This window comes from Morchella importuna (assembly GCF_003444635.1).
Source record: "Morchella importuna strain M04M26 chromosome Unknown Morimp01GS004, whole genome shotgun sequence".
Lineage (NCBI taxonomy): Eukaryota > Fungi > Ascomycota > Pezizomycetes > Pezizales > Morchellaceae > Morchella > Morchella importuna.
Window position 1 is genome coordinate 1,022,627 of NW_025763401.1, and position 23,763 is coordinate 1,046,389.

General features: G+C 45.9%; 8 protein-coding genes across 8 annotated transcripts; 4 read left to right on the top strand and 4 right to left on the bottom strand.

Moving 5' to 3' along the window:
• Positions 1 to 459: 459 nt before the first annotated feature.
• Positions 460 to 5,248, top strand: LAJ45_02418 (uncharacterized protein; the record flags this gene model as incomplete). Its single annotated transcript, XM_046112009.1, has 6 exons — positions 460 to 879; positions 938 to 1,996; positions 2,053 to 3,739; positions 3,794 to 3,984; positions 4,037 to 4,266; positions 4,321 to 5,248. 6 exons carry the CDS (start codon positions 460 to 462, stop codon positions 5,246 to 5,248), a joined length of 4,515 nt encoding a protein of 1,504 aa, XP_045974909.1.
• A 2,162-nt stretch (positions 5,249 to 7,410) lies between these two features.
• Positions 7,411 to 9,874, top strand: LAJ45_02419 (uncharacterized protein; the record flags this gene model as incomplete). Its single annotated transcript, XM_046112010.1, has 4 exons — positions 7,411 to 7,454; positions 7,521 to 8,313; positions 8,379 to 8,755; positions 8,812 to 9,874. The coding sequence occupies 4 exons, from the start codon at positions 7,411 to 7,413 to the stop codon at positions 9,872 to 9,874; spliced, it is 2,277 nt and encodes a 758-aa protein (XP_045974910.1).
• Positions 9,875 to 10,214: 340 nt separating this feature from the next.
• Positions 10,215 to 14,364, bottom strand: LAJ45_02420 (uncharacterized protein; the record flags this gene model as incomplete). Its single annotated transcript, XM_046112011.1, has 13 exons — positions 10,215 to 10,291; positions 10,351 to 10,551; positions 10,619 to 10,886; positions 10,943 to 11,649; positions 11,724 to 11,754; positions 12,332 to 12,550; positions 12,603 to 12,876; positions 12,938 to 12,946; positions 13,015 to 13,121; positions 13,178 to 13,378; positions 13,438 to 13,720; positions 13,770 to 13,911; positions 14,004 to 14,364. The coding sequence occupies 13 exons, from the start codon at positions 14,362 to 14,364 to the stop codon at positions 10,215 to 10,217; spliced, it is 2,880 nt and encodes a 959-aa protein (XP_045974911.1).
• A 1,041-nt stretch (positions 14,365 to 15,405) lies between these two features.
• On the bottom strand, positions 15,406 to 16,485 carry LAJ45_02421 (uncharacterized protein; the record flags this gene model as incomplete). The annotated part of the gene is made up of 5 exons (XM_046112012.1): positions 15,406 to 15,771; positions 15,839 to 16,051; positions 16,154 to 16,248; positions 16,340 to 16,402; positions 16,479 to 16,485. 5 exons carry the CDS (start codon positions 16,483 to 16,485, stop codon positions 15,406 to 15,408), a joined length of 744 nt encoding a protein of 247 aa, XP_045974912.1.
• Positions 16,486 to 18,645: 2,160 nt separating this feature from the next.
• On the bottom strand, positions 18,646 to 19,530 carry LAJ45_02422 (uncharacterized protein; the record flags this gene model as incomplete). Its single annotated transcript, XM_046112013.1, has 3 exons — positions 18,646 to 18,918; positions 19,060 to 19,295; positions 19,365 to 19,530. 3 exons carry the CDS (start codon positions 19,528 to 19,530, stop codon positions 18,646 to 18,648), a joined length of 675 nt encoding a protein of 224 aa, XP_045974913.1.
• A 569-nt stretch (positions 19,531 to 20,099) lies between these two features.
• Positions 20,100 to 20,744, bottom strand: LAJ45_02423 (uncharacterized protein; the record flags this gene model as incomplete). The annotated part of the gene is made up of 6 exons (XM_046112014.1): positions 20,100 to 20,140; positions 20,194 to 20,204; positions 20,254 to 20,475; positions 20,529 to 20,581; positions 20,638 to 20,646; positions 20,712 to 20,744. 6 exons carry the CDS (start codon positions 20,742 to 20,744, stop codon positions 20,100 to 20,102), a joined length of 369 nt encoding a protein of 122 aa, XP_045974914.1.
• A 477-nt stretch (positions 20,745 to 21,221) lies between these two features.
• LAJ45_02424 (uncharacterized protein) lies at positions 21,222 to 22,196 on the top strand (the record flags this gene model as incomplete). The annotated part of the gene is made up of 4 exons (XM_046112015.1): positions 21,222 to 21,260; positions 21,529 to 21,732; positions 21,790 to 21,808; positions 22,129 to 22,196. The coding sequence occupies 4 exons, from the start codon at positions 21,222 to 21,224 to the stop codon at positions 22,194 to 22,196; spliced, it is 330 nt and encodes a 109-aa protein (XP_045974915.1).
• A 619-nt stretch (positions 22,197 to 22,815) lies between these two features.
• LAJ45_02425 (uncharacterized protein) lies at positions 22,816 to 23,763 on the top strand (the record flags this gene model as incomplete). The annotated part of the gene is made up of 4 exons (XM_046112016.1): positions 22,816 to 23,103; positions 23,199 to 23,333; positions 23,389 to 23,450; positions 23,514 to 23,763. 4 exons carry the CDS (start codon positions 22,816 to 22,818, stop codon positions 23,761 to 23,763), a joined length of 735 nt encoding a protein of 244 aa, XP_045974916.1.

Here is a 23,763-nt window from a genome sequence, read left to right on the forward strand (position 1 = left end):
TGACGAAGTAGCAGTAGGAGAAGGAAAAAGAAGAAAGGAAACATATTGCCCACAACTCATTCTCCGAAATTTGGAAACGATCTCTTTCCTCTCTTTCGCTCTTTCGCTCGTTCAACTCTATCACTATACTTCCTACCCCCCTCCATCAGACCACTAGGCTTGACGCTTTTTTTTGAACATTTTTCTCTTTCGTTTAATTTTATTAGCTACTCTATTGCGTCCGTTCCGACGCTTCCGGTTGCTCACTTCTTTTTTTCTTGACTTTGACTTGCATTCACTTATTCTTTCTTGAACATTTTTATCATTGATCCATTACCTACCAAGCTCATTTGAACCCACCCAAAACCTAAAATATCAACAACACATCACCCACTACTATTTTAAACCCATCCAGTCATTAACACTGGCCATACATACTATTCCTCCAGTTATTGAGCTCCTTTCTACACTTCGCCAACGATGACGGGCCGTGGCGGAGGAGGAGGACCTACTTCATCTGGTACAAAACGATTACGGTGGGCAACCCAGCGGGTTCCTGGGCCGGATGCAGGACGAAAACGGGATACGATTATGAGAGCACTATCGATGAAGAAATACCCAGAGAAGGGTGAAGCAGATCTCGAAGGCACAGGCCAGAACTTTGGTGGAATGGGGCCTGGGCCAGAGGATGAGGACGAGGAGGACACCCAGAGGCGAATATTCGTAAATATGCCTCTACCGCCAGAATGTATCGACGAGGACGGTTCGCCAAAGCAATGGTTTTCTCGAAATAAGATACGAACGGCAAAATATACGCCACTTATATTCGTACCCAAAAATCTGTGGCTGCAGTTTCACAACGTTGCGAATGTTTATTTCTTGTTTGTTACTATACTTGCTGTACGTCAAGTTCTGTGTGCCCTTTACTCGCAAAAGCGTCTAACATTGTTGCGACTAGATTTTCCCCATTTTCGGTGCCTCAAATCCAGCTTTAGGATCGGTGCCTTTGATTGTTATCTTGTTGATCACTGCTACTAAGGACGCAATCGAAGATTACCGAAGAACGGTGCTTGATAATGAGCTTAACAATACTCCTATCCATATCCTGGTCGATTGGCACAACCCCAATGTTACTGATGAAAACATCTCGCTATGGCGTCGGATCAAGAAGGCAACATCTAGAAACATTCGTGAAGGAGTTGCGTGGTACAAGGCACAGAAGCAGGACTACAAGATCAAAAAGAAGGGTGGTGTTCCGGAGAATCGATTGGAGCGATCCACGACAAGGTCGTCTGTTTACTCTGTCATGAGCGAACATTCGGAATCCATTCAAATGACCCCCGTTGGATCGCCATCAGCCGACAAGCAGAGGTTTTCTTTCACTGATGACACGGAACAAGCTCCCCGCTCAACACATTTGGAGGTACCTAATCCCAAAAGGCAAAGCATCAACAAACCCCCATCTCGCTTTTACGGTAACGTTATCGACCCTCATAAAACAACACCGGGCAAGGCAAAATTCAAAAAAGACTTTTGGAAGAATGTTAGGGTTGGAGATTTCATCCGAGTTTACAACGACGAGGAAATTCCCGCGGATGTCGTCATTCTTTCGACCGCTGACAGTGATGGGGCTTGTTATGTTGAGACGAAGAATTTGGACGGTGAAACGAACTTGAAGGTCCGACATGCGCTTCATGCTGGCAGACGGGTTCGCCATGCCAAAGACTGCGAGGCTGCAACTTTTACTCTCGAAAGCGAGAACCCTCATGCAAATCTGTATTCATACAGCGGAGTAGTAAAGTGGCAGCAAAAGGATCCCACCAAGCCGGAAGATGAGGGTGAGGAAATGGCGGAACCAGTATCAATCAACAATCTCTTGTTGAGAGGTTGTACCCTTAGGAATACCCAGTGGGTTATTGGGCTTGTGGCTTTTACCGGTGATGAGACAAAGATTATGATGAATGCGGGAATTACTCCATCAAAGCGGAGTCGGATTACAAGGGAATTGAACTGGAATGTGCGTTGGCAAGATTCCCCAATTGTTTCCCCCCATATATGCTTATTTTGAATTAGGTTATCATGAATTTCTGCCTCCTCTTGGTGATGTGCTTGGTTTCTGGTATTGTACAAGGTGTCACCTGGTCAAAAGGCAACGAATCACTCAACTATTTCGAATTCGGGTCGATTGGTGGCTCCCCACCAGTTGATGGTCTCGTTACATTCTGGACAGCGGTCATTTTATTCCAGAACTTGGTGCCCATCTCACTTTATATCAGTATTGAGATTATCAAATTGGCACAGGCTTTCTTTATATTCAGCGACGTCCATATGTACTATGAAAAGATCGACTACCCTTGCACACCTAAGTCTTGGAATATTTCGGATGATCTTGGACAGATTGAATACATCTTTTCTGACAAGACTGGAACATTGACTCAAAATGTTATGGAATTCAAAAAGTGTACTGTCAACGGCTTCGCTTATGGCGAGGCTTACACCGAGGCACAGGCAGGAATGCAAAAGAGACAAGGAATTGATATCGAAGTTGAAGGTGCAAAAGCTAGGGAACAAATCGCAAGGGACCGTGTGGAAATGATTTCCGAATTGCGACGAATTAACGACAACCCATACCTGGATGATGAAGCCCTTACCTTTGTTGCGCCTGACTTCATTCACGACATTTGTGGAGTTTCTGGCGAAGAGCAGGCCAAGGCCAATGCCCATTTCATGCTTGTTCTCGCGCTTTGCCATACAGTTTTACCAGACAAGTCTTCCGATGACCCTTCGAAAATTGAATTTAAGGCACAGTCTCCCGATGAAGCTGCGCTGGTGGCCACCGCCCGTGACTGTGGATTTGCGTTGGTTGAAAGGACGGGGAGTGGCGTAGTTGTAAACGTCCAAGGAGAAAACAAGGAGTACCAGGTTCTCAACACTCTGGAATTCAACTCTGCAAGAAAGAGAATGAGCGCTATCATTCGTATGCCTGATACTGGAAAGATCTTCTTATTTTGCAAGGGAGCCGACAGCATTATCTACTCAAGATTACGAGCAGGGGAACAGCAGGAACTTAGAAGGTCTACCGCCGAACACTTGGAAATGTTTGCCCGTGAAGGTCTCCGGACACTTTGCATTGCCCAAAGAGAGCTTTCAGAGGATGAATACAAGGACTGGAGCAGGAAATATGATATTGCCGCGGCAGCTGTCCATGGCCGTGAGGAAAAGATGGAGGAGGTATCCGACGCTATCGAGAGAGACCTATTTCTTCTTGGAGGGACTGCTATTGAGGATCGTCTTCAGGATGGTGTCCCGGAAACAATTGCTGTTCTTGCAGAGGCCGGTATCAAGCTCTGGGTTTTGACCGGTGACAAGGTAGAGACGGCAATCAACATTGGCTTCTCCTGCAACCTTCTGGATAACGACATGGATCTTATCATGTTCAAGCCTGATGAAGCGGACAATATCGAAGAGGCCGGAAAACTCCTGGACAAGTACTTGATGGACAACTTCGGTTTGACTGGATCTGAGGAAGAACTCAATCGCGCAAGAAAGGACCACAACCCACCGGCGCCCACCCACGCTCTTGTTATTGACGGTGATGCATTGAAGATTGTTCTTGAGGAGGAGCTGAAGATGAAATTCCTGTTACTTTGCAAACAGTGCAAGGCTGTTCTTTGCTGTCGTGTCAGTCCAAGTCAGAAAGCTGCAGTGTGCCAAATGGTGAAGAAAGGACTGGATGTTATGACTTTGTCTATTGGTGATGGTAAGTCTTGACTCAAATGTCCGAGTGACGAGACATGAGCTAACAATTCCTCAGGTGCAAATGATGTAGCCATGATTCAAGAGGCTGATGTCGGTGTCGGTATCGCCGGTGTGGAAGGACGACAGGCTGTCATGTGTTCTGATTATGCCATTGGACAATTTCGCTACCTTAGCAGGCTTGTACTCGTTCACGGTCGTTGGTCTTACCGCAGGGTGGGAGAAATGACTGCCAACTTCTTTTATAAGGTTTGATATACCCTTTATAATTACTTTAAAGTACCTTCTAACAAAAGCATAGAACATTGTGTGGACATTCGCGTTGTTCTGGTATCAGCTCTACAACAGCTTTGATGGATCTTATCTCTTCGAGTACACTTACATTCTTCTTTATAATCTTGCTTTCACCTCTGTACCGGTCGTCCTTATGGGCATCCTGGACCAAGATGTCGACGATAAAGTCTCTTTGGCTGTCCCCCAATTGTACCGCCGTGGTATCTTGCGACAAGAATGGACACAACTGAAATTCTGGTATTTACTCATGTCATTTCCTACTATAGCAACATCAACTGACTTCCTTTGCAGGGTTTACATGATCGATGGTATCTACCAATCGGTAATTTGTTTCTTCATGACGTACCTACTGTTCCACACTGGTGGCTTCGCTAGTGAATCAGGCCGTGATCTTAACAGTAGAGAGCTCATGGGTGTTTATGTTGGTTGTTCTGCTATCGTTGTTGTGAACAGCTACGTCATGATGAACCAGTTTCGATGGGATTGGGTTTTCGCCCTTGTTACAGTTATCAGTATTTTGATGATCTTTCTTTGGACTGGTGTCTACTCGGCTTTCACAGAAAGTGGTGCATTTTATAAGTCCGCGGAGCACGTCTACGGAGCATTATCTTTCTGGGCCACAACATTCCTTACAGTTATTGTCTGCCTCATTCCCCGCTTCTCGGCAAAGGTTATCCAAAAGCTATACTTCCCTCGCGATATCGATATTATCCGCGAACAAGTCCGTCAAGGAAAATTTCAGCACCTCTATCACAATGCCGGAACTGGTTCGAAATCTGCGGTATCTTCAGCAGCCTCATCGGAACTCATTATGAAGCCCGATCCTAATCAACAAATTTATGTTCAAGATGATGACAGAAGACCGATATACCCTCCTAGTGTTGCACCAACCGCTACAACAACAGGCAAGCGCGCTAGCGGGAATGGCAGCAACGGATCGGATGGATCCGGGTATACTGGGAACGGAACATTCACCCCTCACAGATATTCAATGGATACCGGGCGCCCAAGGCCCAGTATGGACCGCGCACGACCAAGCATGGACCGGGTTAGGATGTCGCTCGATCTCCATCGACCAACAAGAGCAAGTTTTGAGGTTACAAGTGACTTCACATCAGCAGCTATGTTGGCGAGACTGGAGTCTTCTCAATCCGGTATTCAGATAAGAAGGCAGTCGATGTTAGGGGATGAAATCCGATTTGATGATATGCGTCGATGAAGAGTGGGGTCGTAGGATTGTGGGTAATAATGTATAGTGTAGGAAGGGAAAGGATCAAAAGGACATTTTATAGATAGAGATGGAACATAAGAAAGAAAGGCATAGTAGTTATGGGTTGGGTTGATCATTGTTATTTGTTGGGCTGGTTGGAGTGATTTTTATCACTTATCTTTTTCACTTTACTTTCTTTTTTTTGCTGCTATTGCCTTGAGGGGAGAAGTTCTTGCTGGAAGTTCCGATCTTTCTTTTCTCATTTTTTTTTTCTTTCTGAGCGGTTGGTTGGCGTTCTATTTTTTGGGGTTGTTTTTTTCTCTTCTTATTTTCAAGGGTCTATATTTTCTCTCTGGTTTACGTTACTTTATAGTTCGAGAGCTTAGCTTTACGCTAAAATTCATTTTTGGGAACTTTACCAATTCACTTCTCAATCTCTGGTCGATCCTTTTATTGTATTTTTCTGGTCTCTTCTCGTTATACATATGTACCTACTTTCCTGTGCACACATGTTTACCTATTCATTACTAGTCCATAATCTTCTTTTTTTATTCTTTTTTCTGTAACCATTTCTATGATTCTAGTTGACTGTCTCGTTTTCTTGAAGTTTCTGGTTTTGTGAAAGGTTTTTCTTTTTCTATTTTTTCTTTGGTGCTTTTTCGTTTTGTTTTGCGTGTGAGAGATCAAGGGGATGTCTGATAGCAATTGAAGGGTTGGTAGGGTAGGTTACGTAGTGAACTTGATATGGCTTGAGTGAAGGAATGGATCAGAACGAAACTGAATGGGAATTGGAATTATGTACTTTATCCAGCTAGTTTATCCCAGCTAGATATTATCTACCTCTGAGTTTCTATTCTGCGAGTTTGTATGTTGATTGTGTCTGATGCTGTGTCTGATGTATGTGAAGGGATGTCTTGGGCGGGTTGCTTAGTGTTTAATGCGTAGAATGTCTTTAGTGATTTGTGTACTAGATAGAGTCGAACATGGGGAAGTACTACATGCAATAGAGTAATGATATCTACCCGGCCGTTACTCTCACTCGTTCCATACCCGACCCGAGCATCTGGAGGGCCAGGAATACCCAGCTTGTGATGCGGAACACAATTGGACAAACGCAGTGACAAGAAAACAATCCCAGGGAGAAAGACGTTTGAGTTGTCACTCTTATCCTCGTCCGAACTCAAGTGATTGCCACCCACGTGTACCGGGTTCGATCTTGGTTTTAAATCGTACTAGCATCAGTATGTTGGTACTCTAGATAGGGTATATTTATGTCACTATATGGCTCCCGATGTCGATGGTGTAACTAAAATACCGTAGGTACTCACTCTAGTAGGGATAGTTACTTTTTTTGTTACTTCTAATAGGAATAAGAGACGGGATGCAAGAGGCCAATGAGATTGAGGGATCCATCTTGCTTACTTGCATTAGCTTGGCCGGCATGCGCTGTTCGGCTGAAATGTGACCGCACCATACTCAGTAGGGATCCCAATAATAGTGGTCGAGTGACGTTCCGTGACTATCGTGTGAAGTTGATGCATCTGAAGTCACAGAGCTGAGTGGCTCTGTAACGATCAGCTCGTATCCGCCTAAGAGAGCTGTAAGTTTGTGTACTCAGTGATCAGTAGAAACTGATAAGTGACTAGATGCGGGCGCATCTAAAGGCACATTTGTGGTTGGATACTCAATGCTCTCGTGATCGGGTAAGAAGGAGCGAGATGCAGTTTATTTATCGATATAGAGCAGAAGCAATGATTAGCGACAACCAATGATACGAAGGCCAGTTTTTGTTGACGTCTTGTCTCGACACCAAATACATAGATACAGTAGCAAAAACGTGGATAAAATTACTACCGCTGCCTTTAGCAATACCGTAACAATGCCGTAAAATACGGCATATTCTCGCAATGCCGTAGAACTGCGGTAACGCTGCCGGCGTATACTTCTTTAAAATACGGAGATAAATCGGTATATTATTATGGTGCCGTACTGATACTCATATCTACTGTAGTTACTGTTTCCAAGTCGGATCAGCGGATTACGCATCGAAGAGCCGCAATCAGCGGGGAGCTAGTGTTGCCAAGATTTCGCAAAAAAAAAAGTTAAAAGTTGAAGTTGAACCTCCAGCCAGAGAAGACCCCACACAAAACAACAACCAAACAACATCCAAAATGGTCAAACGAAAGAGAGCCGGTCTTGTAAAGCTTAACAATCTGTACTACATCCCTCTCTCGAAATAGGATGCCTCCTAAACTGACCAATCCCCTTCCCCTTGTTACAGACCTATGCTGCAGAATCTCATTCGCAGAGATCCACCGTCATATCGCGAAGAATTTATTCTCCAATACCGCCACTATGAGTCCCAGCGCGATATTTTCATGTCGCAACCCGACGGCAGCGAATGCGCAACTTTCATCGAGTTGATTGGATTCATGTCGAATGTTTGCAGTTCATTCCCGGACCTTACGCAGAATTTTCCCAGTGATCTCGCAGGGCTGCTCATTAAGGGCCATAACGTGCTGAATCCGGACTTGAGAGAGAAGCTTGTACAGAGTTTGGTTTTATTGAGGAATAAAGATGTCATCGCATCGACTACGCTTCTGCAGACTTTGTTCCCGGTGCTAACCACTACTCATTCGAAGGCCTTGAGGGCGCAAATCTATACCACCATTGTGTCGGATATGAGAAATGCGAACTCGAAGGCAAAGAACCATAAACTTAATAAGACGGTGCAGACTGTTCTATTTGGACTCGTAGAGGCAGGAAAGGATGATCGCATGTCGACACAGGGACTCTGGGCTGTCAAGTTGACGAGAGAGCTGTGGAAGCGCCGTGTATGGGACGATGCCAGAGCTGTTGAGATCATGAAGGAGGCTTCGTTGAGTACAAATCCCAAAGTCATGGGCGGGAGTGTTAGATTCTTCCTCGGTGTCGACCAGGAAATGGAAGAAGCGGAAGAGAGTGATGATGACAACGTTCCAGATCTCGCTCAAGTAAAGCATCAAGCGGGCATTAACAAGAAGACAAATAAGAAGAAAAGGAAGGTTGATAAAGCTTATGCGACGATCAAGAAGGTGTGTTGCTTTAGAAATAACCCCCAACCTTTACCAGTTACTAATTTTGCATGCCCCATATACAGAAAGAAAAGAATAAAAATAAACCTCATCCATTGAACTTCTCTGCCCTACACCTTCTCCATGACCCACAAGGCTTCGCTGAAAACCTTTTCTCAAAGCACCTATCTCGCTCTAGTGCGAAGCTTACTATCGAGCAAAAACTCCTTGTGCTGCAGCTCGTGTCCCGTTTGATCGGTCTGCACAAATTGAGTGTTTTGGGCATATACTCATACTTACTTAAGTATCTGAGCCCACGACAGCAGGATGTAACACAGTTCCTTGCATGTACTGCGCAAGCGTCTCACGACCTCGTGCCGCCAGATGTCTTGGAGCCCATTATTAAGAAGATTGCCGATGAGTTTGTATCCGAGGGTGTAGCATCAGAGGTTGCGACTGCTGGGTATTTTCCTTCCACAAAAACGAAACTGGTAGGATGCTAACATTCCCTAACTATAGTCTTAACGGTATCCGTGAAATCTGTGCCCGTGCCCCCTTAGCGATGAATGCAACACTTCTACAAGATTTGTCAGAATACAAGGGCTCTAAGGATAAAGGTGTGATGATGGCTGCTAGAGGTCTTATCGGACTATATCGCGAGATTGCACCGGAGATGCTTAAGAAGAAGGATAGAGGAAAGACCGCATCAATGGGCATGAAGGATCGAGAAACGCTTAGATTTGGTGTTGAGAAAGAGGGTGAAATTGAAGGCTTGGAACTACTCGAACAGTGGAAAGAAGAGCAGAGAGCTCTCAGGAGGGCAGAAAAGGCCCTGGCTAGCGATGATGAAGCAGAAGAAGAAGAAGAGGAAGAGGACAATTGGGACCAGTGGGAGGTTGAGGAAGAAGACAGTGACGATGACGGCACGGGCTGGATCAACGTCGACAGTGATAAAGAGATCGAGATTAGCGACTCAGAAGATGAGAGCGAGGAGAAGCCCCGCAAAAAGACAAAGAAGGCTGATGAAGAAGTGACAAAAAAAGGGGAGAAGAAAGAGGTAGAGGAGGGAGAGGGAGAGGGTAATGATTCTGAAACTCCTAAAGACCGGCCTATCGAGGAAAAGGTCAATGAACTGGAGAAGAAGCTTTCAAACCTTGCAACAACCCGCATTCTTACCCCCGCCGACTTTGCAAAACTTGCCGAACTGCGTGCCCAGGCAGGTATGGATAAACTCCTCGGAAACGATAAAAAGAGCAAGCACGCAAGCCGTACAGGCATTACCAACGAAGATGCCGTCGATGTACTCGATATTCAAGGCCCTGCAAAGCGTGGTAAAGCAGATAAGGAAGCGCGTCTTGCAGCCGCTGCGGAGGGCAGAGAAGGCCGTGAAAAGTTCGGATCGAAGAAGTCTAAACATAATGAGAAGGAGCACAGTACGACGAACAAGGAGAAGGCGAGAAAGAAGAATTTCTTGATGACGGTGAGAAAGGCCAAAGGAAAGCAGAAGAGGAGTTTAGTGGAGAAACAAAGAGTGTTGAGGGCACATGTGGAGAAGCAGAAGAAGCAGAAGAGAAAGCATTAGAGTTCTATACTACGCGATAATACCTTTTTTTCTCTTTTCTTTTTTCTTTTTGTACAAGACTTTGAAGGGTTTTATTTATGGGATCTTTTGTATATATATGCGCCTGTCTTTTCCTTTCCAAAAGTTGTAACTGTACTACTTATGACGGAGTGGGTAATTTGGTCTATTTGATACCAGCAAAGTCTACACGCAAGAGTGTTAGGTCGTGAATGGGATCTAGGACGTCACTTTGGGACCGCTAAGACTACAAAAATCGATTTAGTCATCGAGTGAGATACTATGCTTCCAAAGGATCTAATAAGGCTAATGTATTTCCCCCCCTCTTAAAAAACAATTATATCTATACCTTGTGGCTCTCTGCAAACTCCCTGATGTACGCCGCCAACTTATCTGCTCCCTCCTCAGTGATAGAGTTATCTGAAGGGAATAGTTAGACCAACCTCACTCAACCAGGAAAATCAGGTAAGGATCCTTACAGTTACTAATTCTGATACCACCTACACTTCGGTGCCCCTTCAATCCGGTCATCCCTTGTTTCGTGGCAAGTTTGACGAATTCATCCTCAAGACCCTCGCCAGAAATTCGGTAGCAGATATTCATACGTGACCTGGAACCCGGTACGGTGACAATCTTGTAAATCTCCGGCGATGCCTCCAGGGCAGCGTACAGCTTATCACCTATGAATGAAAACCTTTTATTAGACCGTATTCCCAGAAGAATATGACGTAGGGCAGAAATGCATACTCTTCCTTCCGGAAATCTCCTCCTGTTTTTCGAGACCACCACCAGCGATGAGATCCTGCATGACCTCCTTGGCGATCCAGACGTCAAAGATGGGCAGAGTATTATAGAGAGAACCGTTCTTGGCAAGAGTCTTGTAGTCAAACATGATAGGCTGGATAGGGAGCCCAAGAGCACGCTGGGTCTGGAGTGTGGGCTGATTTGCGAGAATGTCGTTGCGGATGATAACCATTGTCAGACCTGTGGTGCCAACATTTTTTTGTGCTCCAGCCTACTGAAGTTAGCGATACAACACTCAAGAAGGTTCAGGAAAGAAACGAGACTTACAAAGATCACTGCGTACTTGCTAACATCAACTCTCCTGCTCAAAATGTTGCTGCTCATATCGGCAACAACCAATCTCTCCTTGTCCTGTGCCAATACGGTTGGGAAAGCCGGGAACTCAACACCATCAACAGTCTCATTGTCACAGAAGTAAGTAAAGATGCTCTTCTCCTTCTCCGTGAGTTTCCATGTGTCCTCTGCGGGAATCTTTCCATACTTTCCGCCATTGGCCTCCTTGGCATTGACCGCGACATTTACCATCCACTCTCCTGCTAGTCTTGAAGCTTCCTCACTTGCCTTCTGACTCCATACTCCGGTGACAAGGTAGTCCATCTTGGAACCCAGAAGCCTTCGGCGCACAGTATCAATGTCATTATTTGAGTTGTTGAGTTCCCGCTGCACCCAGTATCCAAGAAGATTATACACCACGCCCGAGAACTGAGAGGTTCCTCCACCCTGCATGAAAATGACTGAGTAGTCATCTGGAATAGACAACAGGGTTTTCAAGGAATCTGCAGCATCGGTGACAATCTTTCCGCAGAGTGCTGAACGATGGGAGTGCTCAGCAAGACCGAGACCAGTATCTTCATGGTTTAAGATGGAAACGGAGGCGCGGGCGAGCACTGAAGTTGGTAGACGGGCAGGTCCGGCACCAAAATGGAAGATTTCTTCACGAGCGGGCATTGTGGGGTATCTAGTAAAACTGGTTCCTGAAGAATAGATAAGTCAATTCCAAGGTCAACAGGCGAACTTCCGGATTATAAGCTTGAGCAGTGTCACAAACCTTGAAAGATGATTTTCTTAATAAAAATCACCTATGCTAAGTTTTCCTGGATAAACTCAAAGAATTGGGCAATTGAGGAATTAGGCGAAAAATTTGAACTGAAATCGCGACATCGAAATTTGAGTCACTATGCCCCCCGCCTTCACCCCACGTTTTTAGCGTTATCTGATCATGCGAGTCCAAGCTAGCACAGAGCCTCAATAATCTACTACTAAACCTATAAAGTGTTGATGCCTGGAAATATTACAATTGCTCAAAACGGTAAAATCAATTATTCGTTTCTACATGGCACAAATTCTTCCCTCTATATAACGTACATCGCAGCCCCTCTGACTACTTCTTGGTCCCATAAAAAACCCTAAACATACTTTAAAGTAGTGATAATGATCCTTTAGATGTCTGGGGTTTATTAGTACGTTGCCACAGAATAGCTCATGCTCAAAGAAGTATTCCCGCCATCATTGCTACTGAGCTCAAAAATCGCCCAACTTTCACCAACCTAAGAAAAAAGAACGCAAAACATGGAGAATAATAGCAAAATAACCCCGCAAATACAAAAGATACATAAAAAAAAAAAAAAACTATAGTTTTGCCGCAGTACTACCCACCGTCACGATCTCATTGTACAGCAGAGTTGTCAAAAAGTCCGCGTAATCCTCGCCCGTTATTTGGGTCGCAAAGTATCTTGAAGCGAGCTGATATTTGTTTCCTGGCGCCGCCTTACTTGAGAGTCTCTCAGTAGCTTCCTGGAGTAGTTGCAGGTTGTATTCCTTGGTGATCTTCTTGCCCTCTGCTGTTGAGATTCCATGCTTGGCCCATTGCCATAGCTGCTTTCTATCAGAATTTGGTCAAGTCATCTAGGAAATTGAAGGAGCTAACCTGAGAGCGTGAAACTTCGGCTGTTGCAGCATCTTCCATAAGGTAGTTAAGAGGTACGCAACCAACTGCTCGGAGCCATCCCTCCATGTATCCTAGACCGATGTCGATATTCTTGCGGATCCCTTCCTCGGTGATCGTTCCAGGCATATTCATGTTCAAAAGGTCGTTTGATGTTACAGATACATCCTCACGGCGCTTGAAGATCTGGTTGGGTGTAGGCATGTGCTTGTTGAACACATCTGTAGCGATTTTTGCCAATGCGGGGTGAGCAACCCTAAACAATAAATGTCAGTCCTCTCGCCTCATATACACAAGGATTACTGAAGTGTAATTACCAAGTTCCACTGTAAATAAGTTAGCAACCATTCATACTAAGTCATTATAACAGCATGGAATAAAACGAGTGACATACTCATGACCCGCGCGAACTTCACGCAGCTTATCCGCATAAACGCCCTCCATAGCCTTCTTGTTTGCCTCGGCATCGTCTTTGATAGGGATTTGTGCAGCCATTCCACCCTATTCACAAATTAGACTATTGCTATTACTAGTAATATGGTATGGAGTATTCTAACCATAGCATGAACGCCTCTGCGGTGGCAAGTCTTAATCAATAACTTAACATATGACTCCATGAATGGCACAGTCATGGTAACAGCACTTCTGTCAGGTAGAATAAATTGAGAGTTGTTCCTGAACTTCTTGATGACACTGAAAATGTAATCCCAACGCCCACAGTTGAGACCTGAGCTGTGCTGGCGGAGCTCATAGATGATCTACTCATAAAAACCAATAAGCTATCCTCGCCTATAACCAAGCAAAAGATAAAACTCACCTCATCCATTTCGAATACGGCCAAAATGGTCTCAATCAACACTGTACCTCTGATGGTACCCCTTGAAAGTCCAACGGTGTCCTGGGCAAGGTTGAAGACATCGTTCCATAGTCTTGCCTCGAGGTGGGATTCCATTTTAGGGAGGTAGAAGTATGGCCCGTGGCCATTCTCGACGAGCCTCTTTGCATTGTGGAAAAAGTATAGACCGAAATCGAATAGACCGCCAGAGATAGCTTCTCCATCAACAACGAAGTGTCTTTCCTCAAGATGCCAGCCTCGAGGACTATAATACTTTAGCAAAAGCGATTACAATAGAATTCTGCATTACTCACCGAACAATAAGAGTAGGAAGAGGTCTGTCAGTGCGAAGTTTGTAGTCCTTGCCGTTGAGGTTGAAATCAATCTCCCGGCGAATGGCGTCATAGAGGTTAACTTGACCATTGACCATGTTATCCCACGTGGGAGAGTTGGAATCTACAACGACGGCCAGTCAGCACCAACTTATCTATAACAAACCAACGAATAGTGATCAACTAAATCTTGGAGACCAAGGATAAAATAAATACCTTCAAAATCAGCCATGTATGTCCAAACGTCTGAGTTCAGCGCATTCACAACCATCTTCCTGTCTGTTGGTCCAGTAATCTCCACTCTCCTGTCTACGAGACCGGGAGCAGGATCTGCTCCTCTCCATGCATCATCCTCACGAATGTGCTTGGTCTCTGGAAGGAAAGTGGGAAGAACACCTTTGTCAATCTCAGCTTGACGGTCGACACGGCGCTGAAGAAGATGTTTGCGAGTTGTGTTAAAGGTTCTGTGAAGAGTGGCGAGGAAAGCACAAGCTTCCTTTGTCAGAATCTTGCGGTGGCTTTCGTTTATCTTTCCCAGTATCTGGACACCTTCAAGGAGGGATTCGACGGAGGCCATCTTTTTTTTTTTTTTTTTGACTGTTAACGTATTGGTAGAGATATTGCTCAAAAGATTTCACACTTTCAGGGTCAACCAGAGGGAAGAGCAATAACGACGGGCGACTACTTGTGTCTTTATTCCGGACAGAAGGGCATCTATTCGGTTGTTGTCCCAGTTCTTGGAAACTTACTTTCAGTTTGCTAACATCTGATAGCCGTGGGGAAGGCGTGGGGACCGTGCATCGTCCAGATGCAGAACGATTATCGCCTATTCCCCCGCAAATATCCACCGGCTATCGTCGCAAGTGTGCTGAAGACCAATCCCCCTCCACCCGAAACCAAATACCGTGCCCCTCCCAAAGGTAACACCGTCCTCTCTTGTCAACATTCTTAACTCCATCTCGGACATGAGGATGCGGAATTAGACAAACTCCTCAAGCTCAACATACCCTCCTGCTTCTTCTGTGCATTCAATTCGTATCCTACAGCTTTTCTTTCTTTGAGAATTGATAGGATTACTCGATAGCTTTTGTACAATTGAAGTATTTGATATGACGTTATCCCTGTATCGCATCTTATCACGGGTAGGTATCGGCACATGTTTTGACATTCGGTCAACAGGCACGGACCCCCGGACCTCGGCTAGTACCGCTTGCCTGGCCTACGGTTTCGCCCGAGGGAATATTCGGAGTCATGCTAGAGCACCGGAGCACCTGAGTTACACGGGCAAATGTTTCATTTGTCAATCCTTTCCGGCAAGGAGGTTGAGTTGCGAGTGATTTTACAGGGGGTCTGTCTTGAGAGCCAGATTTCTTACCGAAAGTTAGACTCATCATTCAACCAAGACCATCATTTCATGTGGGAAATCCCTCTTACGAACTAAACCACCCGGTGCTGTGCATTGTGCAGCCCTAAATAACCTTAAAACCGGGAGTTTTAAAAATTGGCTTCTTTTGGTATTGTGATTTAATTTCAAGGCACGTAAGTTTTGAACAAGCAAACCCCGTAGGTAAAAACAAGATATGCTACCTTATCCTCATTTATACCTTTCCACACTAGCTTAATCCTTGTCTGCAATGCTCTGTAGCCTTTCATCGATCTCGTCGATGGTCAATTTCCTAAAACCAGGCTCTCCCTCGGCCCCGACAACACCCACCTCCACCTCTCCGCTCTTAAAGTCTACACTCAATACCGCGCTCAGTGCCGAGATACCAAGTTCTACGACTTCTTTCCAGTCGCCACCAGCACATTCCTTGTTCTTGAGCTTCTTCTCAAGATGGTTGAGGGCTTCCTGCTGCTTGGGACCAGACGCGGTAGCTTTGTATCCTACGTAGTATCCAGCAGGGTCGGTCTTGAAGAGTTGCGGGCCATTCTCGTCATCAATGGAGATTAATGTCATGGAGACACCGAGGGGACGCATGTAGGCCTTTTCTATGTGTCAATAATTGGAGAGCGGGCCATTTAAAAAAAAAAAAACTAGAGGGGAAACATACACGTTGGGTATACACCTGGTTGATGTTTGCAAGTCTTTTCGCTAGGACGTCGCATGGCATTTCATAACCAAACTTGTATCTAAACTCAGCCGCTTCACCGCGAGCACGAGTAACTGATGCGCGGGCATCGGCGATAGACCCGGTCATAACGCATCCGACAGATGGTGAAAGCTGGAAGATATATGTGACAGATGCCGGGTCAAGAAGCTTATCCTGTTGTTTGTAGGTTCACCTGGTTAGTTAGCTCGTAGGCTGGCGATACTCTTAAACATATCCCCACAACGTCAGGAGAGAATGCTAGAAGGTGAAACGTACTGGGACTTTCTTCTGCGAGATGACTACAGCGCAGTCCTTGCCTCTGACCCCGATGGAGGTAATATTCGCAGCTGTGATGGCCTTGAAAGCATATTCTGCTCAACTGCATCAGCTCCCATCTCTATCTATTCCCATCTACCCATCTGCAAACCATTCATCCAATTATACAGGAAATTATATACGTACCAACTTGGTACAATCTTCCTGTGTCTGAGAAGATGGTAATATGTCTGTCGAAACCGGCGCTACCTGTTGCCCGCACTCATCAGCCACTACCCCTCCAAACACCCCCGAGCTGCCACAGACAACTGGGTCATCGACGAACCTGACATCTTTGCTACTTCAAATTCGAAATTCTATCTAGTATAAGGTAGCGAGATTACTGACTTCGATTATTCGGCCGTGGAGATTCGTTGATGGAGAGCTGGGGGTGATGCGTACAAAGATGGCTTGGTGCTTGGTGGTGTCAAAACCCCACGATTGCTAGGCCTGGGTGACTAAGCCATAGCTTCTAGCTCTTACTCACGAAAGATCACTCGCGTTTTTTCTGCCAACAACACCAGTCGAGTGTTCGAATCGAGAACCGGCGTGAGTCAACCAAGTGGTCGGTATCACCTTTAAGATTTTCCCCACGATCTATCCTTACAAGTGTCAAGCCCTTTACGAACCACTGCAGATGTCTGTTATGCCTTAATTCTCCCCTCTTACCGCGGATATAGAACTGAGATTTTCCAAAGGAAAAATAAAATAAAAACGAGGCAAAATGCCATAGCATAGATCATGGATAACGTGACAATTTACGGTCATAATCTTTCTACACTTTTAAGTTCTCTGTGCAGCAGCCGGCACTTCCAACCTCCATCAAACCTCGAGAACACCCGTCAGATGCAGTTTTTGCGCTCACGTGGTCGCACTATGACATTCGCGATGTCTCCCACAAGCAGTGGAGAAATGCACATGGGCCACCTTTGACGCCGGTTACCACTATCAAGAGTCTAGACTTGTAATTGGCACCTCAATTGATACGAGTGGTTGGTTGGGCGTTCGGGTTTCAAAAAAACGGTGATAATTAACTGCAAGCTGCGGGAACTAGCATGCATGGAAGACCGACTAGGATAATGATGGAATTGAATTGTTTCACTGGCGGACGAAGATGATCTTGTGAACCACCTTTCCCCACTGCCCCTTCGTTCTTCAAAGTTATACATTGAAATATCTACTCTACTGGCTTGATGCGCAGTAATACTACATTAACCCAGTGCTACACAGCGGAAGTAATACAGACGAAGTACATATGCACTTGACGGTCGTCATGAAGGAGACCTCAGTGCTAAGAGCTATTCCACGTATAACCTCCATCGGCATAGTTACCGCCCCTTTACCTCCGTCCGATCACCATCGGAGTGCCGATTTACTATTTTTTTTGCTTTTTACATCTGCAGCGAGCGTCATCAAAGCGGTGCTAACTTATCTTACTTGTTTATTTAAATTTCCCCTTGATTGCCGATAGGTTATTTAATGTGCAAGGTATAAGAACAGCACATATAGCACTGGACTTCAGTGCTATATCCGTGTAACTCACGCCTGCAAGGGGGGAATGGGAGTTTCTTGTGGGGATTTCGCTGATCTCCTAGGACCGTATCGTCCACGCTGGCAGCAGGTCTCGGTACTGTATGTGTGGGGCACAGATTCCTTTGGCTTTGAGGGTCTAGGTAAGGTATCATGGTGTGTATGACTGCTCTACTAAACATACATGTAATATTGGTATCCCTGTCAATGCCATCGATATTGGATTGACCGAAGGGGGGATCCGGGAATATCACCGCCAATTGCTCATAGTTGTACCGGAAAGTCGCGATTCTAACAAATAGTAAATTGCGATTTGTTTATTTAAAAATTCAGGGGGTATCATAGCTGGTGTACTTATACATATACATACAGGCCCTTCTTCTAGAGAATGGAACGCGAGAAAAAAAGATATAGAACAAAATAATAAGAAAACCCCAACAGCAAACGTTAACTAAAACCACAAATTAAAAACGGACAATGAGTGTAAAAAAAAGTTGGGTGTCGAAGTGAATGAAGAAAAAAGTACCCAAAGAGGAGCGTGACGCTACGCACTATTACAAACCAGATGTATAGTATGGAAGCGAACGCAAACGAAAGTCAGAATGTTATAATGCAAAAAATGATACCAATATCCCAGTCCAAGGTCCAGACAGCAAAAAAAAAAATTGTTGGTGTCTCTGCGTGCTTGACAGATTTTACCCAGTCGGGTCAATGCAGCCCACCAATTATTCCCTTGTTGGAAAGTTTCGACCTCGCCGCCTTTACACGCCAATTCCAATTGATTGTCTTTATAAACCTTGCCCAAAGTGTAATGAGAGCCCAATCGCCAGATACGCCTGTCACAAATGTCCAAATCCCTCGCCATGTTGTCGTTGTTCGTTTAAACCCAAATCTTGCCAACCCATGATTATTCGGAGTGTTGTTTAGATGTTACCAACGCCCCATTTCTGGTCGATGAGCCGGTAGCGCAGTTGTTCTTTCCGGTACTTAATGAGCATCCCGGCACAGAGCATGACAACGGCATCCATTCCAACAACACCAAAGGCAGCGGTAAAGAGAAGACCCAACCACCTCTCTGAATAACTTGAGAAAGCACTTACACAGCCCTCCTTTGAAGCTGCAACAAGATCACTCGTGCAAACGCTGTCACGGACATACATAGGCGACGTGCTATTCATATATCCACAGCAGTCGAACTATTTCCAGGGCAGGGGTTGTCAGTTTCCATTTATAGAAATATGTTTATAGGTACTTTGAACCGAATGACAACCCATGAATCTCACACCGAATCTCACGCCATCATAAGCGCCCATAAGAAACCGGGGGGGGGGGGATACCTTTTGTTGTAAAATGCTCTGGGTGACATTATTCTGCTGACCCCAGATCGTCTCCAAATTCGCGCGTGTGGTCAAAGTTTGTAGCCATTCACTTAGGCCAAGAACCAAAGTGAAGAGCGCGCAAACCATAACAAGCCATCCATGAGCCTTGAGCCATCCACGGGATGTAGGCAGGGCAAATGATGGCAATGAGATCAAGAAAGCTGCAATAATGAGGGCGCCATTTGCAATAACGGCTGTAGTAGTCCAGGTTATTGTTGTTAGCTTTGGGTACCACGGACGACTAAGCTAGGGAAGGACCGTACCCATTAGTGGGGCATTTTTTAGCAACAAAAACCTCGCGACTGACTCCGTTGTTGGCTCCGTCGACAACTCTTTTTCCCAGATCACACCTGCAGCGATAAGGAGCGCACCAGTAGCAAGGAGGATGAAGTCGCTAACGACATATGAAGCTGTGACCGAGTTGACCATGTCTGATAATCTGGGGAGGTTTTCGGAGATGATTCGTGTATTATTAAATTTTTTATGATGTACCACAAGCCTACCAGAGGATGGTGTTGGGAGGTTTTCTTCTGTTTCCTTTCAGATGTGGTAAAAAAAAAATGCACTCGCGTGGAAAGATCGTGGGTGTCGATAATCGATAAACAGATAGAATTGAACGACCTGCGCCCTGTAACGTGGAAATATCCCAGGTAGGAAAATGAAGAGAAATGAATGAAGGGGATGTGAAAATCTAAGGAACAGAGAAAAAGAGAAATAAGAAACGGGAAAGATTGGAAGTAAGCGGGAAGTGAGAGGGTATGACGCCTGAGAGAGACTGTGTAAAGGAGGCACTGTACAGTAAGAGACGGGTATGCAGTAAGGTTGCAGGCGGTAATGCAGGCGTAAAACGAGTGAGGGGTGTGTATTTCAGGAGCAACTTTCAGCCAACAGATGGTGTAGAGAGTGTAGAATTGTGTGACAAGTCGACTGACGATACAGCTGCGAAACGCTAAGGGGGGGAAGGGAAGGCGAGTCTATCATTCGATATTGGCCAATCGCTAATACAATTCAGAGCGACCACCTTTCTCAGGTATGAACCCTTTGGAGTTTAGCATTCCATCGCTAACCCGGCAGCACGGCAAAGGGTCTAACCAAGGTCAAGACTTCAGACGTGAGATTGAGGCTACGAATTCTATCTTGCTACCGCTTTACTGCCACCATGATGCCTGTGCAGCATATCGAGTACGGTACAGGATCTTGCCCAGACACAATTCGAACAGACCTGCTGCTGCCTGCTGTGGACTCCCCACATCCTCCCCGCAACAGGCGGCTTTAGAATATTCAGAAACGGTACCTGGCCAAGTCACATCTGATATATTCATCGTGATGGCTATCCATCTTGTGTGTAACAAGTAGAGTAGGTGCCTAGAGTACCTACATAGGCATTTTTCAGAAGCCGAATCCTTTCGCCTCGCTAGAGTACTCACGGGAGAGAAAATTGACGGCTGAACCCTTGAACCAAGCCTCCGATGCCCGTGGGCTGTGGCGGGAATAAAGCGTGGTTCGATCTCGTTTGCAGCTTTAGTCCCTACATACCATAGAGTACTTTACTCTGCTGTATTTAGCACCTACAGATGATCTTGCTGTAGAGTGGTAGATAGAGTAGGTACAGTTAAGCACTCTAAGCAGAACTTAGACAACATCTTCCGCTGCTGTTCGACTCTTCCCTCCCCCGCCTCCTACAGCACGGCTCTAGGCAGGGCTCGACCGTTGAGATCGTAGAGATTTTCGCCGCTGGCCATCCCATCAAGAATTACCCCTCGCCTTAATTGCATGTATGAATGGGCCCGTGTATGTGTGCAAAGAAGAAAAAGGATGTAAAAATGTACAATTGTAGATATGTAGACAAAAGAAAAAAAAATCACTTTGGGGGTAATCGCTCGGGCCCAATAATCAAGCGCCGGCATCTATCGTGAGATTTCTGCTCGCAGCGCGGTTTCATCAGCAACCCAACAGCCGCAGCATTTGTTGCCCTTCTGGAGGGAAGATGGGTGGTGGGCCTTGGCATTTACTGCTTTGGGGGGGTTCCTTGCGCGGTATTCTGAGCCGATTTTGCAGGCTGGCTGGCAGGTTTTTTTGGCTTGAATTTCGAATAGGCCCACATATGAAACAATTTTCCTATGCGAGGCTTGCTGCGTTACGATGTGACAAATTACCGTGTGCGGAGAGTGCATGCCTGAGAGCGCTCTAGTCACACGCAGAACTGCCAGCAGAAGCCATATGACTAGCTGTATAAGGAGTAGTGTTAATCTGGTTTCTCCCTCTCCTAGACGTCAAGGTGTCCTTTTAAAGCCTGCGAGCTCCCTTTTTTAAGTCCTACCCTTCCCTTTCCGAGAATATCTCTCGACCAACGCAGGAAAGTCGATTCACTCAGCCCTTTTCAGACACCCAGCTTGTCTTCTTTTAGTGCCCCCTTACCCCGAACAGAACAGAACCGTCGAGAACCAGCGAAAGGGAAGCACGCGCCACCCAACGCTCCCTCTGGACTCTCGAATTCTGACTATCCGTGTCTGTCTATTCTTCTCTCCCCACCCCCCCTCCATCCCGTCACAGCAGCCGCGTTACGCCCTTCGGAGAAATCTAGGAGACGCCGAGGGTCTACTTTTCATAATCGAATCGTTACCAACTGCGGTATACCTACTTCCTGATACCATTAGTCCTAGGACTGTAGTATCTGATAGAGCCTAGGGACTTCCGTCATTCATCCGTAAGTTGTTGATTTTCCTCCTCCTCCTCCAGCCATCCGTCCTTGTTTCTCCATTGTCATAGACATCTAGTGAGAAAATTTGATTTTTTTTTTAAAAAATACCCATGTCTGTCTACTGTTTTTCTCATTTTGTGCAAAACCTATTTACTCTCTAAAACTCGGTACTATTACCCAGTACAGCAAAAAACTGTTTACCCTCTCTGTCTGGCTATTTTGGTCGGTCATGCTTGCTTGCCTACTTGATATTTCCCTATACCCCTGCCCTTCACCGATCCCCTAGCCCTGATATCGTTGCTAACTCAAATTGAATGTGCCTCCAGCAGGATCGTCCCGTCTTCAACCCCCGACCAACACCCATCCAACCACTTACATCCAGTGTGGTGTCTAGCCACTCACTAGCTCTATCTTGCCTGTAGCCTAGGACTCGTCCCCCACGCACTCAGACGTGCCTGCGCATCTCCACAAAATAATAGTAATAACTACTACGAGACTCCTCTACACCCGCCACCTTCCTTCAAGGCACACTACCACCCCCTTCCCGGAAAAAAAAAAAGAGAGAAGAGGAATTAAAAATCCTAAAAAAAATCCCACTCCACTCTCAGTCTTTGAGCCCCCTTCCTGGTCAAAGTCCATCCACCCATCCACACCTCTCGTACACCCGCACACCCTTCTCTTACTTGAGTTCTCCCTTCCTTCCGAACTCCCGCGCAACCACAAGGAGGAAGCGCCAATACCCCAAATCAACACCCCTTTCCCTTCCCATACAACGACCGACATCCCCCTTCCGCATTCATCGTCCCGCTCCTTTCCCCTTATATTTTAATCCAGCAGAAACGCAGCAAGCCATACCTCGCTCGCCCCTTCCCTCCGCCCTCCCCTTCCATATCCAGATCCAGGCAAACCATAACACAAGGAAAAAACCACCAAACCCGAATCCAGTCAGAGGAACATTTTAACCCGCCAAAAAATAAAATCTTAAGATAAAAAATAAAATACAATTTCCGGCAATGTCTGACAACGACCCGCAACCATCCCCCGGTCCCCACGACGACTCGGGCCCGAACGCCTCAGCTCTCTCAGCTGGCAACGGCGTCCCGAACGCGCAATCCGGTCTCAACTCTGCCGGTAACGACAATCGCGGCATCAAGCGATCCCGACCGAATCAAGATGACGACGATGATGATGAGGATTCAAAGCCTGGTCGCGAACGTCGCAAAATTGAGATTAAGTTTATCCAGGACAAGTCGCGCAGACACATTACTTTCTCTAAACGAAAGGCTGGTATTATGAAGAAGGTATTAACGGCCGTTTTCCAATTAATCCATTTCGTGACCCATACTCGAACGCGCACAATATCAAAAGGACTTCAACTGACGCGTCCGAACATTAGGCATATGAATTGTCTGTTTTGACAGGAACCCAAGTTCTTTTGCTCGTTGTCTCCGAGACCGGATTGGTCTATACTTTTACTACTCCAAAGCTACAGCCATTAGTTACCAAGGCTGAAGGCAAAAATCTCATTCAGGTAAACTTCAATTAACCAAATGTTTTGTCCGAGCTCAAATTAACGTTAAATTTAGGCCTGTCTTAATGCTCCCGAGCCCCATACTGCAGACAATGGCGTTCCCGAGGCCGACTCTGTGTAAGTTTCTTAAAACTGTTTACTCGATATATCTCAAAATGCTAATGCCATCGATTTTGATAGTGAATCTCCTGAGGAACCCCAACACGCTCCTTTACCCCAACAGCCACGCGCTGTCCCAATGCCCGTAGGCCCCGGAGTACCCGGAGGCCCATACATGCAGATGCCAGACAATGCCCATGCTCAGGCCCAAGCCTATCAGCAGTACATGCAACAGCAGGCTGCTATCCAACAAACCCAAGCCCAGCGTGCGGGATACATGCCACAGCAACACGCTCAGATGCAGCAACCCCACCCTACACAGTCATCGTGA